This window comes from Pempheris klunzingeri, chromosome 9 (genome assembly GCF_042242105.1).
Source record: "Pempheris klunzingeri isolate RE-2024b chromosome 9, fPemKlu1.hap1, whole genome shotgun sequence".
In the NCBI taxonomy this organism is placed as follows: Eukaryota; Metazoa; Chordata; class Actinopteri; order Acropomatiformes; family Pempheridae; genus Pempheris; species Pempheris klunzingeri.
In genome coordinates this window covers 7,211,256-7,226,597 of record NC_092020.1, presented here as the reverse complement: position 1 = coordinate 7,226,597, position 15,342 = coordinate 7,211,256, and the positions used below count along the sequence as shown (strand labels likewise).

At 43.7% G+C, this 15,342-nt stretch overlaps 2 protein-coding genes across 3 annotated transcripts; both read right to left on the bottom strand.

Moving 5' to 3' along the window:
- Positions 1-2,344: 2,344 nt before the first annotated feature.
- LOC139206952 (caspase-3-like) lies at positions 2,345-9,635 on the bottom strand. The gene is made up of 7 exons (XM_070836572.1): positions 9,551-9,635; positions 7,981-8,061; positions 6,359-6,528; positions 5,636-5,764; positions 5,342-5,517; positions 3,923-4,043; positions 2,345-3,804 (listed from the first exon to the last, which is right to left on the bottom strand). Exons 2-7 carry the CDS (start codon positions 8,055-8,057, stop codon positions 3,575-3,577), a joined length of 903 nt encoding a protein of 300 aa, XP_070692673.1. The 5' UTR covers positions 8,058-8,061; positions 9,551-9,635; the 3' UTR covers positions 2,345-3,574.
- Positions 9,636-9,971: 336 nt separating this feature from the next.
- On the bottom strand, positions 9,972-14,731 carry cenpu (centromere protein U). Of its 2 annotated transcripts, none has more exons than XM_070837096.1 (14): positions 14,709-14,731; positions 14,092-14,146; positions 13,796-13,883; positions 13,433-13,649; positions 13,131-13,334; positions 12,889-12,973; positions 12,658-12,744; positions 12,447-12,537; positions 11,875-12,013; positions 11,599-11,677; positions 11,121-11,168; positions 10,829-10,890; positions 10,491-10,647; positions 9,972-10,250 (listed from the first exon to the last, which is right to left on the bottom strand). In XM_070837096.1, exons 1-14 carry the CDS (start codon positions 14,711-14,713, stop codon positions 10,164-10,166), a joined length of 1,404 nt encoding a protein of 467 aa, XP_070693197.1. In that variant the 5' UTR covers positions 14,714-14,731; the 3' UTR covers positions 9,972-10,163. The 2 variants fall into 2 exon arrangements, with proteins under 2 accessions (XP_070693197.1, XP_070693199.1); XM_070837098.1 differs by having other exon boundaries at positions 12,682-12,744.
- Positions 14,732-15,342: the final 611 nt, after the last annotated feature.

Here is a 15,342-nt window from a genome sequence, read left to right as displayed (position 1 = left end):
CCAGGGTTTGGCTGCAGAGGAGCGCATGGTGGATATGAGCACCCACTTTTAAAACAAAAAAAACAAAACAAAATATACACAACATAAACGATCTTTGAGCTGGATTTCATTTTCACTTCCTCTACCCCCCCCCCCTCCCCCCCTCGCCCCCTCCTCCCTCCATCATCCCCCAGCCCTTTCTGTGCGGTTGATGCTGGAAACGAAACCAGAAACTTTAAGCTCCAAGTGTGTGTGTGTGTGTGTGATTAAACCCCCCCCACCTGCAGTTATTTAGAAAGGGCAGGTTTTCACTTTACTTGCCTGCACTGAACTGAACTCCTTTATTTAAAGCTGTGGCTTCAAAAAACTGACCAAATTGCTTTTTTTGTTTGTTTTTTTAAATGTTGAACACAAGAGATTCAATTCGGAAGTTTTTCTATGGGCTTCCCACTAACTGGTACATTTTGTACACAACTAGAAAAGTGTCTTAATGTCTCAATTCAGCTGTGAATGAAGCCTATTAATTTGTAGCACACTCGTGTTGTTGAAGCCGAAGGTATTTTAGATTGCTTTAGCTTTGGAAACAATATACACAACATAATCTATATCCTGGTGAATACTCTGGATGATTTTCTTTCACTCACTGTGTCAGCTTTTAAATTAAAATAAGAAGATGAATGCGTGAATGGCAGCTGTCCAGGCTTTAAGATGCAGGCTACATACATTTTCAGAGTTAAGTTATGTGTGGTTAGAATTAGCCTTTTCTGTCCCTGTGTGACCCCCACACAGCCCTTCCCTTTTACACCGAAAAGAGAAAATAGCGTTTCAAAAATATGGGAAGAGAAAATGTGATGTTTGAAAAGCACTCTTATCTGCCGCCTGCAAACTAAAGGCATGCAAACTGTGTCAAGGGGCAGTCTGAGCAGTCACACTGGACCAGCAGAGTTCTGCAGAAAGTCAAGGTTATCTGGTTCTCTCACACACAAACACACACACACACACACACACACACACACACACACACACACACACACACACACACACACACACACACACACACACACACACACACACACACGCTGCAGCTGAGACCGGGGAAGGGTCTGATAAACTAATACAGCAGGTTTTAGGGCCAAAAGCAGACATATAGACAGGAGGGAATATAGAGGAATAAAAAAGCAAAGTCATACTCTACACCATTCATTTAATGAAGGGTTAACAACCCCCCCCCCCCCAGCCCTTTAACCCAGAAACAAGAGGGACAACTGGAGCCAAGCACCAGGCACCTGATTGTGCGCTCACACTGAAGCCACTATTATTTATCTGTATTTTAACAGTTGCAAATGGTCCAATCTGTGCATCAGGGGTTCCATTTAGCCACAAATTCAGTTTCCTGGAGCAACTGTGTCGTTGAAGGACTGCTGACTCATCACAGGCCCTCACAACCACGCCACGATTCTCTGGCTTCCTCTAGTGGTTGCAGGTTGTTCACATGCTGCCACCAACTAACTAAACAATCCTCCTGGACTGTTATTCATGTCAACTGTTTTTGACAATTTTCACTAAGCAAAGAACAGAACAGGCTCAACACCTTTGTTCTGTTCAAACTGAAGACAACACAAAAGGTTTAACAGTGTACATTTTTTTCCCCTAAAGAATAATTTTGAAGGAAATATTTGGAAAAATTCTTTTACACGTGTTATAAGTCTCGTTTTACACGGTTCTTATGTGTGTGGCCTGCAGGAAGAGTAGATGCAACCCTAATGGCAGCTAATGGGGATCCAAATAATTGAAGAATTTGTTAGTAGACTTAATTTTTCTACAAGAGAGCACAACATTTTAGATTCTTGTTGGGGCTTTAGTTCAATACCACTTTGATTATGTTGCCACCTTCTGGTACAGAAGTTCTCCACACGGCACTAAAAATAAGCTTCAGATGGCTTCAGATGACTCAAACTGTGCGTAATACAGGTTGTATCTGAAGGGTCTCTTTGTACCAAGCATGTTCTCTAAGACTTCTCACGGTGGTAAAAAAGAAGAACATTAAGTTGCGTTGGCTGAAAAGAATACAGTTTGTTGTTACTTAACCTGGTAACTTTTCAAGAGTTCCAAGAGTCCCATTGACAAAAATCCATTTTTAAACAGGCATGGCTGTGAAATAGTAAATCATAAGTTTAGTGTAATTAGCTTTGCATGTTTTCCAACCAGTTACCCGACTTGTATGGAGTAGAGTCTACGTAAAAAAATCAAGAGAGCATTGAGACACAAATATAATGCCACTGACTTTAAGATCCCGCTGTGACAAAGACCACAATTAAAATAAAAGTCCTCAGTGTAACTGTATGCAAAGACTGGGCGACTACAGTCTTGTGTTTACCTTTATTACGGTCAAATAATCAATTAAATCAATAATCAATAAAAACATCCTCAGAGGCAATTACATTAGAAATGCAGCAATACACAAAAACATGAAAATAGAACTATCACACCTCCAGTACTCACATTTAGAGTGTTCATTACCAGCATTACAGGCTGACGCCTCACAGCAGCAAGGCTCCAGGCTCTGGGCTCTTTCTGTGTGGAGTTTACATCTTCTAGCTGTGTTTGTGTGGGTTTCCTCCGAGTACTCCGGCCTCCCACCCACAGTCCAAAGACATGCGGGTTAATTGGTGACTCTAAATTACCCGTAGGTTTGCTGCTCGGCTCAGTTTAGGTAGATTTATAATCAGCACATTACTACTACGACAGTGATCAGTTCCTAAAGCACTTTTTTTTTTATGGTGAAAATGTTTTGGCGGGCTGATTAGAGCCCAGAGGGAACTCGTGTGTTTGTTGGATTCAAAGTTGTGTGTGGTAAACTGTTTATCCTATAAAACAGTTATTATCAAGTTAATTCCATTTATACGGCTCAACATAACAAATCCTAAATTTGCCTGAAAAGAGGCTTTAAGGCCTGTGCAGCATATGGCACCCTTTAAAGTCCCCTGACATGCAGTAGCTGAGGTGTGACACAGACTAGACCACATTAGTAGAATTCTAACACTGACATACATGCCGGTGGACAAAACTGGAGAAAGTAAAACATATATGAAGGCTGTGGACTCGAGAGGACGTGCAGCAACTTCTGGTGTTGCTAAACGGCCTCTTCCCCACCAGCAACATCCAACATTACGTCTCTGTAGTAAAATTAGCAGTGGTGGTGCACATTTCCATGCTTCTCGTAAGTGCAATGTGATTATTGAACGTGCATCCCTGTAAACTATCCCATCACCTCTCAGTATGCTTTCTGAAGCACATGATTATCAAGGATAAAACTGCCTCAGGGTCTTCCTAAAACACCCACCACCAAAAAAAAAAAAAATCAGCTTTGGCTCAACATGATCCACACTGATCTGCTCCCTTTTTCTCCTATTGCTGACGGTGCATTTGGGTTCTACGTGTTGCCATGTTGTTCTGCTTCACATGAGGAAGACAAAGCACCACGTGACTGGCCAGAGAGAGTAGAAACCAGGCAAATACCTGTAAAGGTAAAATGCATGGATATGAAATGATACCAGCACAGCTCTGCGCTCGGCTTCCAACCGGCAGGTAGTCTCTAGACGGGGAAGTAGAAGTCTTTGGTCAGCATTGAGACCATGCAAGGGATCTGCTTCATGCCACTAAATCCGGGCAGGTTGGAGGAGGACTCGAAGTGCAGCGCCACCTTGCGGTTGACTCGGGTCATGATCTGCATCAGCTCCAGCTCTCCACTGTGGCGCTGCAGCATCTCGCACAGAGCCTGCATGAACCAGGAGCCGTTGTTCGTGTTCCTCCATGAGTAGTAGCCTGCAGGACAGTTTACCGTGTTAACATTCTCACAGAAAGGCGCACGCATCGTGTCACCGGTTATCCAAGTGTCATTTTCTGAATATGATGCAGCATGAGGCTTTTCTTCCTCGCTTACCTGGAGCAGTGGAATAAGCGTACAGGAAATCTGCCTCCACAGGAATCCTGTCTGATCTTTGCTCCTCTACGCTGTCGGTCTCCAGGCCGGTTCCGCTGTCCAGGTCTGAGCCCCGGCACGCCTGAGAAAGACAGGAAGTCACATGAACTGTGATACTTTTCTGGGTGCTGAGGCTCTGTAGACAGGCAGTGTGGTTTACAGGCTGCAACAATCGACTGGACAGCTGTAGGATTTAGGAAATACTAAATACATGTATGGTTTCCGTTGTAGAATGCAGAGGTGGGAAGTAACAAATACTTACTAATGTTAGTGTGATTTCTATTTCTACTCTCTATGTTTGTACTCCTTACATTTTCAAAACAGGCTCATTTAATGCATTTGAGGGGAATTATTAATTGCGTACTGTACAACTTTCCAACATCATACCTGCTTTCAACCTAAACGGATGGGGCAGTAACACATGGAAAGATGATCCCTTGGTAAATATCATGTGGGACAGACGTAACGGAGACAACGCAGACAAAGAGCGGCAGACTGGACCACAGAGAAAAGACGTCTAAGTGTGAAGTCCGTGCAGAGATAACTGGTAGTGACCAGGGGTTAAAGTGTAAAAGTCCAGGCTGCTACAGCTGCAAACGTGGCGTCAAAGGTATACAGAGATGAACGGGTATGTGTGTGTCTGGTAATGTGGGTATATTTAGAACGTTTAGTGTCTTTCTATGCTTCTGTCAAAGGTTTTATGTGCTTTTTGTTTGCCCCGTGAAGCCCTGTGTAACTTAGTCTTAATAAGCGGGGTTCATACAGAGCTCTTTTCAAGCACTCTGAAGGTACCCAAACTTCATCGTCATAGAAGCCTCCATCGTCATATAGAAACTGTGAAAGATAACATTTATAAAACTCCTTTATGCCCACAGCAATAAGTGTATGTTGTCGCTTTGTTAACATTTACGAGCCGTTCCTATTCATTTTGACTGCACGAGCAGAGCAGGGGGATTAACAGAGGACTTTTAGCTGTAAATGGCCGGCGAGGGCAGACTCTGACGTGTACAGGTCGATCTCTTTAGCGCAGGTTGTGCAGTGCAGCTCTTTTAACGTCTTTTTGATAGCCAGCCGCTAAAACGGCAGCCTGGCGTGTTGCTAAGGCGATTATAAAGTCTAGCTGTTCTGTAGTAGCTGTCGAGCAGTTAACTAACTACCTTCAATGTCCACGCACACACAACGCCAAAGGTCAGAGGAAGTGCTCGCATTACGAGAGAAATGATTGCGTAGATCAAACGCCACGCTTTGCTGAACGTTTCCGAGCATTTTTCGAGGAGTATAGTCAAATTCAAGCATATTCCTAACGCTGAAAACATAACAGCTGAGATTTTAACATTATTATTGCTGTTGTTGTGTTTTTTTTTCTTTTGTTTAACTAACCTGTATGAAGAAGAGCTTCGGTTTCCCCACCAGACTCTTACAGTTATCTCCTTTAAAGCATCTTGTCAGGTTTTCAAACTTCTCAAAGCCGTCGGTGCCAAATATCACCCCCTCATCTCCGTGACTTAGCAACACACATGCAAATGATGCACTGTCACTGTGGTCCTCCTTGGATACTAGAGACACACAAGAAACAGGGGGAAAACGAGGCAGAGTTACAGCGTAAGAGGAGGGGGAGGATTCTTCCTTTAACACAGGGGTGAATTCATTGAATGAAGGATAAACTGCGGTTACCGCGTAACATCAGCTGTTTCATCTGGTCCACCGTCTGATCATTGGCAAACACCATCTTATAACCAAGGTCAGAGAAGGTCTTCATCGCAGCGGCAGCATCCACGTCCGTCCCGTTACGAACAGTCATGTCTAAACACATAAACACACAGAAGTCCAGTGAGCAGGGGTGCTCTCTCTACAGCACTGCTGCTATTGGACTTTTATTTTGTAGACCTGAGAGCAGAGAGTTCAGACTGGCTGACTTTTCTGGCTGCTGTCTAATTCTGTGTTTAGTGGGGGAAAAAACAGGGGGGGGCAGATGTGCCGTGGTTATGTTGAGGATTAATAAGCAGGAGAACCGGACCTTCTTCTCATTAGTTATCTACGTCCAGTCGTGCGAGCTTAATTCAAATATGTGGGGCGGAGGTGTGGGAAGAGTGTGACGATCACATTGGCCTTTTTCACAGCAGACATTTTGACTGGCTGTAGTAGGAAAAGCACATGAACATGAACGATGGCTCCGTTTTATTCAGGTGTCCCAGTGAGACCCACTGAGGCTGAAGGAGCTCACTGGAATTCAGAGCCATTGTTCATTTTCTGATTTACACCCGCGTGTCCAAATCTCCTTTAAATTTAAAACCCACTTCATCAGTCATCGCTACCGCTACACAGAAGTTGATTTCCGTGCAGTTGTGTGTGTGTGTGTGTGTGTGTGTGTGTGACTTGTTCAGTGGGTGTATTCACTTGTGCTTCGGTGAAAGTTCTTATTGTTGATAATCAGACAGGTTCCGAGGCTGGGGTAGTCCATATTGTAGCGGTATGGGTCAGAGCCTCCTGCTTTACTGCTGCTGCTCACAGGGGCAGAGTCCATCTCCTCATCAGTCTTACCACCGCCTGCCGGTGCTGCTTTTGCCCTGAAATTGTACACACACACACACACACAAGTGAACAAATCAGAAACCAGAGGAGCTTGTTTGACATCAGGTTTTGACAGCTGAGTGGAATCTAGACTTGAGATGCCTATTTAACCACAGCCTGTGACATCACACGTGGAAGTCCTAACGACTTTTAGAGTATCTCACTGTACAGGGTGATCTCTCCAAGCAGTGGTAGTGGCGTCATGAATGTTCCAATAACTGGGTGGTCAAAGGCCATGTTCAGCCTTGGCCGTATTACTATTATTACTGTGTCCTTTGTGATCCAATCACAGGTGGACAGATACACGCGTGAAGGCGCCCAATTTGCACAGATCACATACTTTAAGCAGTATGTACTCGTATGTGACCTGGGCCACACTGAGGGACCGCCTACTCTGCTTAAGCGGAGGGTACGCCCACACTAAGGTGATGTTAACTTACTATCAGAGCTAACAGACCTTATAGAAATAACCTCTATAATGTGCACCCTGCTGTGCATTTAGAGATGCTGTGGGTGCCGCAGCATGTCCGCCCGCTGAGCCCCGTTAATTAAGGATTAAGGAGTGTAACATGAAAGATAAGATAACCGTGTTATCCGATAAGAGAGCACGATGCTGTGATATCGCCTTACACAGACACAGGCTTTTAAAAAGGGAGGCGCACTTTGACTAAGAGGATGCAGCGCCGTTAAATAGACTTTTGAAATGTTTCAACTTTTTTAATCCAATGTTAACACTTACATACAGAGCGGGGAGGTGACATCCGATCACAAGAGGTCACTGGAGACGCATGTTGGGGACACACTAATACCAGGTGTAACAGGGCCAAAGTGTGTGGCAGATTCTTTTTTTTTTTTTTTTTTTAATGAAAATAAAGTATGCCAAAGGTTTATGGTCTCAAAACGAAAGACTGTTAGCAGATTTCCTTTGAGGAAAACTACAGCATGGTGAAAAACATTTGCAAGATGAGTTAGTAAAGAACCATTAATAGCATTTAAAAGCAGAAAGCGAATGGTGGCCATCATGTCTAGTGATCTTTAGAAACGTGGCCGTCAGATACAACGTGCATGAATTCGGATCTGTGCTGAAACCCATTAAACATGGTGACTTTAAAGACCCCGCACACCTGCAGTTCACCCACACAGCTGACTGAACTTAACTTTGACGGTGTGGGAATGTGTTAACTTTGTTGCGCCTGACAGGGTGAGCAAAACTCCACCTTTCTCTTCTCATTAGTGCAGACTCCAGCGACCTTACACAACTAACTGCCTAACCTCTACCTGAGCAGAGTCTGCTCAGTCAGGTGAGTGAACGCACCTGTGGGGGGGGGCGTGTAGGGTTTTTAAAGACCCCAGCTGCTACCTGGAAGAGAATTATTACCCTGTTTTCAGCGCATACGGGGTTTAGGCACATAACACGTGGGTAGTCAGATAGGCATCACAGTAATTACCTGTTTTGAAAAAATTTTAAGGCGTCCACTTGGTCTCCACCACCCTGCATGTCATCATCACCTTGAAGCTCAGCCATGTTCCTGTATAGATAGGAGGCATTAATGTACAGCAGGAATTGGCAAAGACCACCAACGTAACCACAACAGCTTTTCCTCCATTCCCTTGTAGTCGGTGTCTTGCAATCTGGCAACGCATGTGCATCCACTGATTTGCAATGATGATTGACAACAAACAGATCCATTCGCGGGGGTTAACATACACACTTTGTCAGCTGAGTTTTTACAAAATCTTCTTTTGTACTGCTCAGAACTGGTGGACACTGGATCTTCAAGGCCAATACGCCTCAGCTCTGCTCTAAAAACCACAGGTGGTGTTTTGGCACAGATCTCACGTCAACATGTTTCCTCACATACGGGGAACAGTTATCTGGTAAAAAGACAGGAATCCCTTTCATAGTATGCTCTGTGATTTCTCCAGAATAACCAGGACGTGGTTTCATTTTCACAGGTGTGAGCAGCTGAAACGAAATTTCAGTCCCCAACATTGAGGCTGGCCACCTGGAGAAATGTCTTTTTTTTTGTATTATGGCTGAACTAACCCTTTTAATAATATGGTTTCTAAATATTTGACAATCATGTATTAAATTGAGTAGATCCACCACCTGTGGATGACAGACACACTGACCCACAGAGACAGGTTTGGTTCAGGTGGTCTGATACAGGATGCTCAATGATCTTTTTTTTCAAAACCAGTAAACCACAATAGTTTCAAACAGACCACAACAGGCAGAACGTCTGGGCACATCTTCATATTATGGTTAAGATCACGGATAGTTAATAATATATGATTTCATTTCATCATTATAGACCAAATATATTTAATGCATCATTACAGCTAAGTGCCAGAAGTTCTTGGGAGTTGGGAACATCCTTTGATAGGAAGCTGAAAGCGAAACTCCATGGAGAAAATAGGGAATTATTTACAGCTCTTTATATCCGCATCATGGGAGGGTCAGTACAAAGTGAAGATTAACGACCTATTTACAACTGAACACTCGAAGAGGATCATGGGAAGAATTGTTCAAAGCTTTTTGTTCAAGCAAATAGTTCAAGCAAAATATAGATTTTTTTTTTTACATGTGTGTAAAGACTATTTAAACTAAAACTAGCGACGTGGCTTCAAAGGTGTGGTCGTGTGAACCGCAGTTGGTGATAATGTGAAGCCACGTTACGTCACACTGCAGCTGGTGAAGTAACCAGAGGATTTCCTGAGTAAAAACGACCATCGACTGAGTTGACAGCATTCACACACACTGACTCAGCACACTAGATAACTTTTAGCTACTTGCATCACGTCTTAAACACCAAAATATTTATAACTGCCTCCAACTTTTGACCTGAAGGTGACTGAAAGTGCATTAATAGCAGGTGCTGGTTTACCACCTGAATATGACCACCGGTTTGACCAGTCCTGTCAACTCAGAGCAAGTTCTTGTTTCCTCAAACTAAACTTACTTATGTAAACAAGAAGAAGCCACACACAAAAAAAAAATTATTGGAATGAGCATACCTTAACTGTGAGACGGACGCGCTGGCAGGAAGGAGCAGCTCCGTTAACGATACAGCTATTACAATACAAGGAAATGTCAAACTGTTCAAAGTACAGGCCGAAAACTCGCAGCCAATCAGAATCGCTGCTTCATGCGTGGGCGGGACAAACTACACACAGCCAGGCCCGCCTCGACCAAAAGCAGCAGCTGATTGGTTTAGGAAACTGTCCGTTAAAGTCACGACCAATCCGCTGACATGTCCGAACATGTTACAAGAATTTACCATCTGAAAACAACTTTATGCGTCTGCCTGTGAGGATTACTTTACAGATCTCATACAAGGCCAAACCAGTTCGACTGTAAGCCATCAGCGACGCCTCAAAATAGATTCTCATGTTAAGAAAAACACAGGATGAAAACATGCTCTTATCTTTTGCATTTATTATACTGACAGTATCATATCAATGATTGAGGATGGGCAGTATTTGGTCACTATACACAACATACAACCCAAAAAAAACAACACTATTGCTCATAATATGTACTGTTTGAGTCTTTAACCTGTGTGCATTTGTGGGTTTGTGACATAGCGCATTATTTCCATGCGCCATCCTTCTTGAGTGTTTTTTCCAGTCAGTTATTGATTCCTCTCAGCTGATGCTCCGCTGTTTGAATGTGCTTGGCCTCCAGTAGCAGAGCAGGAAGACTGGACTCCCCATACTGGAGGAGAGGAGAGAAGGAGAGGAGAGGGGAGGGGAGGGGAGGAGAGGAGAGGAGGATGTCACCGGAAGAGTTTTCTAGAAACTCTTGAACAGCATCAAGCTGTGCATCAAAATTTCAGCAAGATAAAAATAGATAACATAAACTGTACCTAGGACCAAGACACACAAATGAGACACAAAATTAGTGTGTGTGTGTGTGTGTGTGTGTGTGTGTGTGTGTGTGTGCGTGCGTGCGTACCGTTTCTTTCTCTCTGGGGTGTTTGTGTCTGTAGTCCTGGTATTGTGTGCTGAGCTCTCTAAAGTCATGCAGGAAAGCTTGGCCTCGTCTCAGATCAGCTAATCTGAGCTGAAGTCCATCTTTCTCCTTCTGGAGCAGCCACGCCTGCCTCTCGGCCCTGACCAAACAGACACAGCGTAAAGCTCATTGTGAGGACAGGAATGATTATTCTGAACAACACTGAAAAGACTTTTTTTTCCTGTTAATTATGCTGGAAGGAGGGATTACTTTTAGCTACCCGATGCTAAAATCTTACAGTAATCTGAGTATGTGGGAATAAAGTGGGAACTGCCTCTCACCTCATCAGCTCATGTTTGGCATCCAGCAGTCTCTGTGTCTTCTTACGGATCAAAGAGCCCACCTGACGCACACAGACAACAAGCACAGGCAGGACAGAGGGCGCGGTCACTACATGCTGGTAACAGGACAAGCCTGCAGCCATGCTTAGCGGCTCCGTGAGGCTGTCCCAAGGCCCAGCGGTGCTTTCAGCTAAATGCTAACATCAGAGATATGCCAGTGCTGACCGAAGCGGTAGATCAACCCTAGAGCCACGCGCTGCTAGCATGGCTGAAAGCCGGTTGCCATAGTTACCTTGGCGTTCTCTCTTTTTAGAGCCCAGAGCTCCTTGGAAGAGGAGATCTGGAAGAGAAGAAACACCAGGGAATATACATGTGTTAAAAGTCTGATATCAATCAGTATCAGTAACCTCTGTTTTGGATTTGGATATGTTATAGTGTGCATGATTACATGTATTGTTAACTTGATCAACACCACACATTTTCCGGGAAACACTTAACTTAAAATACTTTTACTTCACAGTTTAATGTAAGCAACAAAATGCTTAAACAATTTGGAAATATGGTTGTAATTCTGTGATAGATTCTCTAATTGGTGGCCTATTGTCTCACACCCTGATAAAGCGGAGTGTGCGTGCTGTATCATTTGGTGGAAATATACTCCAAACATTTACATTTCAACCAGGAACATCTTGAAAGCTTGAAGAGTCTAACTTGCTCTTTTGCTTCAACTCCATGGCATCACTAATTAAACACAATTTGGAAAGCCTGACCTTTTCCAAGAGTTGCTCTTTCACATTGGAGGAGAACGAATCAATGGACTGTCTGACTGCTTTAGACTCCACAGACTCCCTGACAACAAAAAAACAATCACACATACACAAATAATAGAACCACATTTGCCATAAAAATGTCTAAAATAGTGAGTGCTGGTAGTTAATTGTGTGGTAACATGACGTGAAGATATTAGATAGATATCATAGGCTGCACAGATCGAGGGACAGCTAGAGGTGTCCAAGAACAGTGATTGTTTGCATGTCTTAGTTTACCTGTACTGGTCACAGAAGTCGAGGAAAGTATCCAGCACCACCTCCAGCTCTGTTCCTCCCTGACGACCGCTCCCCCTCCCGCTCCCGCTCCCCCTCCGTTTGTCGGTGTCGGCCTTTCCTGGTTCCGCAGATGCACTGCCTTCAGGTGGAAGAATTAGGCGTTTGTGGTTCAAGTTTCCAGAAGAATCGTGAAAACTAAAAACGGCTGTGAACCCATTCAAATGCTTCCAAAACTCAGTTTGCACTTATAATGCTTCACCCTAATTCATGACGATGTGAGGCCTATTGAGGCTTATTCCATGTACAGCCATTTGTATTGTAGAGTGAAATGGTAAAGACAAAACCTCTGGGCTCCAGCGTCTTATTGAATGTTCAGATGTAGGAGTGATATCAATGTTCCTATCTAACTGGAGTCAAGAAAGCGAGTAAGCTTTCCCCAAAATGTTGAACCATTCCTTTAAACAGAGTAGAAACATAAAATGTGAGATTTGACTTTGGATTTTATGGTGATGACTTTGCATCTTAGCTGGAAGTGTGAGCTGACGCTAGCCTCTCATGCTCGTTTCCCTTACCTGATGAAGACTTCCTAGATTTAGACCTATCAGACGAAGACTTTCTGGATCTGCCCAGACTTGACACCTTGGCTTTCTTTGGACTCGGGGCCTGGATAAAACGACATAAAGAAAAAAAATGAACACATGAGATAATAACGTCACAGTGTAGGCCACATTCCTGTGGATGCTGGGCTGCTAGCTACAGCAGCCTGCTCAAGTTAGTCCATACCCAACTCTTGTCCTCATCCATCACCTCCTCATCAGACGACAGGACTTTCCTACGTCTCTGCTGGCCGCTGCCACCGTCAGATTCCTCCTGGAGGAAAACAAATGTGGCATAACTTCATCTCAGCAGACATACAGTCTCCGATTCTAGTTTTATTTTATACACTTCCTTCATTATCACAATAGCAGTATGCTGTAGATGCTCTACTGGAGACAATAGGATCCACTTTCCTACCTGTGACTGAGGGTCGCTGGACTTTCCACTTCCTGATTCACTCTTTGTCTTCTTATTCTTCTTCATCTGCTGATTTTTCACTGGCCTTGTTGGGACACAGAGGCACAGATAAATGACTTGATGGGAAGACAAATCAATACACCACATACAAGACAAACAGAAAAATACGCAATAGACAAAAAGCATTCATCCTGATCTCCGGACTGTGAACGGTCCATGAGAACGTCTCCATGTGAGCTCACCTAGCTGCAGACGCCTGCCCTGCACTCCTCCTCTTGGCGGGCTTCTTCCCGACCAACTGTTTCAGGCTGCTGGCTGTTGGGGTAGGGCGGTTGTGTTTCTGGAGGATGGCATTGGGGTCTGATGCCCTCCTGTCTCCATCTAACTCCACTCTCTCCCCCTGTGGTGCTCCCTTCTTTTTCTCTGTCTCTCCTTCCTTCTTAGACCTGTTCAGTGCAGACAGAGGAGTTGGAGTTAGCTGAAATCTTTCCTCTAGCCATCAGCGTGGAAAGCAACAACAACAAACAAATTCATTTGATGTTACCCGGCTCCGACTTTCCCACCACCGCCTCTCATTCCCCTCTTTGTGTTCTTCTTCTGCTCTTCCTCTTCCTCCTCCATCTTCTTCCTCTTCACGGCAGCTGCACGCTGTTTAACAGTAGGCTTCAGCGTCTGAGGAATGCCCTTTCTCCCTTTGGTCTTCTGTCCCTCCTCGGAGACGTCTAAATCTTCCTCTATGGCGGTACTGTGCATAGGGTTACCTTGGCAACAACAAGGGTTCTCTGGTCAGCACAGGTTTGGTGACATTATGCTGTTACATTCAAAAGGTTTATACTTTTTAAAGACTTGTGGACGTAGGATGGCACTGACCTGGTTAAAGATGTAGCCGTACAGTGTATAAACTCACCACAGTGTAGCTGCAGTCCCTCCAGGAAGCCAGCTTTGTCTATAGCAGACAGGTCGGGAGTATCCGTGTTGTCAAAAGATGAACCTTTCTGGATTTAACACACAACAGAGAACAACAATCTTCCAATTTCATACTGTACAATCTATCAAACTAGCTTTATGACAATATTTAATAACACAATTACAGACAAAGACACCAGAATGACTCATTTTTATCCCCTTAAAAAAAGAAATGCTTACTACCAGTTTTAATCACAGCAGTGTTGTAAATGTAACAGCGGCCATTGAACAACTCACTTGACCCCCATCTTGTGGCACTTTGAGCACTTTGGCTCCTCTGCCGCGTTTGGCGCTGCGGAAACAGAGAAGACAGGAGCAGCTTCATCATCCTCAGTCTCCATGTTTGTGTCACACCTCCACCCAAAGGGCTCTCGTTCCTGGGTGGTCGGACATCAAGACTAGTGTTTGACGCTGATCCCCGAATCTCGCAGGGAGCTGCTGTGTCGTCCAGTTTAGCCGCTACGTGGCTAACCTCAAACCAAACTCCGCTCAGTAATGTAGCACATTTATGTATTTACCTCTTCCTGTAAAGCTAATCGCCGTACAGACGTGTCCGAGTACTTCTATGGGCTGTTAGTTAACAGCTGTTGTCATTGGGTTAGCACATCTTCTACCAAGTTGCAGTAACGTTACTAAATACGTACAGGACGAAGCTAGCACCGTTAGCGCTCCGCTCTGTACAGCACTATTATCCTCTGATGTGCTACAGCAACATTTGTCAGTGACGTTAAACCAGCGGAACAAACTCATGTCGTCTGCTTTTTAAATTAAATCTGTAACTGTACCAACATACACGGGAGTGGTGTGTAACAGAGATACTGGTTAGATTATAAGTCATACGCAGTATTTCTCACCTCATTTGGAGGAACAGTGGCCTTGCGACTATTTAGTAAACACTGCGGAGCAGCTTCCCGCTAAATGTTTTGAGTTTCGGACTGTACCACTCCAGACATGCGGGGGTGGAGGGTTGGGACAATCCTCTATGTCCAAAACGTTATAGCTCAAAATGAGTTTATGCAGATAAAATTACAAAATTATGTATTTCATTTAACATGAATATATATTTGGATACGGTTTATTTGAAGTAAACATTTGCTCTACAGTTAAGAAAAAATTATATTATAAAATATATAAAAAATATATAAAATATATAAATTATATAAATAATTATATATGTATATTATATTCATTCATTACACACAGACTGATGTATTTCAAGTGTTTATTTCTTTAAATTTTGATGATTATAACTAACAACTAATGAAAAACCCAAATTCAGTATCTCAGAAAATTAGAATATTGTGGAAAGGTTCAATATTGAAGACACTCTAATCAGCTAATTAACTCAAAACACCTGCAAAGGTCTTTAAATGGTCTCTCAGTCTAGCTCTGTAGGCTACACAATCATGGGGAAGACTGCTGACCTGACACTTGTCCAAAAGATGACCATTGACACCTTGCACAAGGGGGGCAAGACACAAAAGGTCA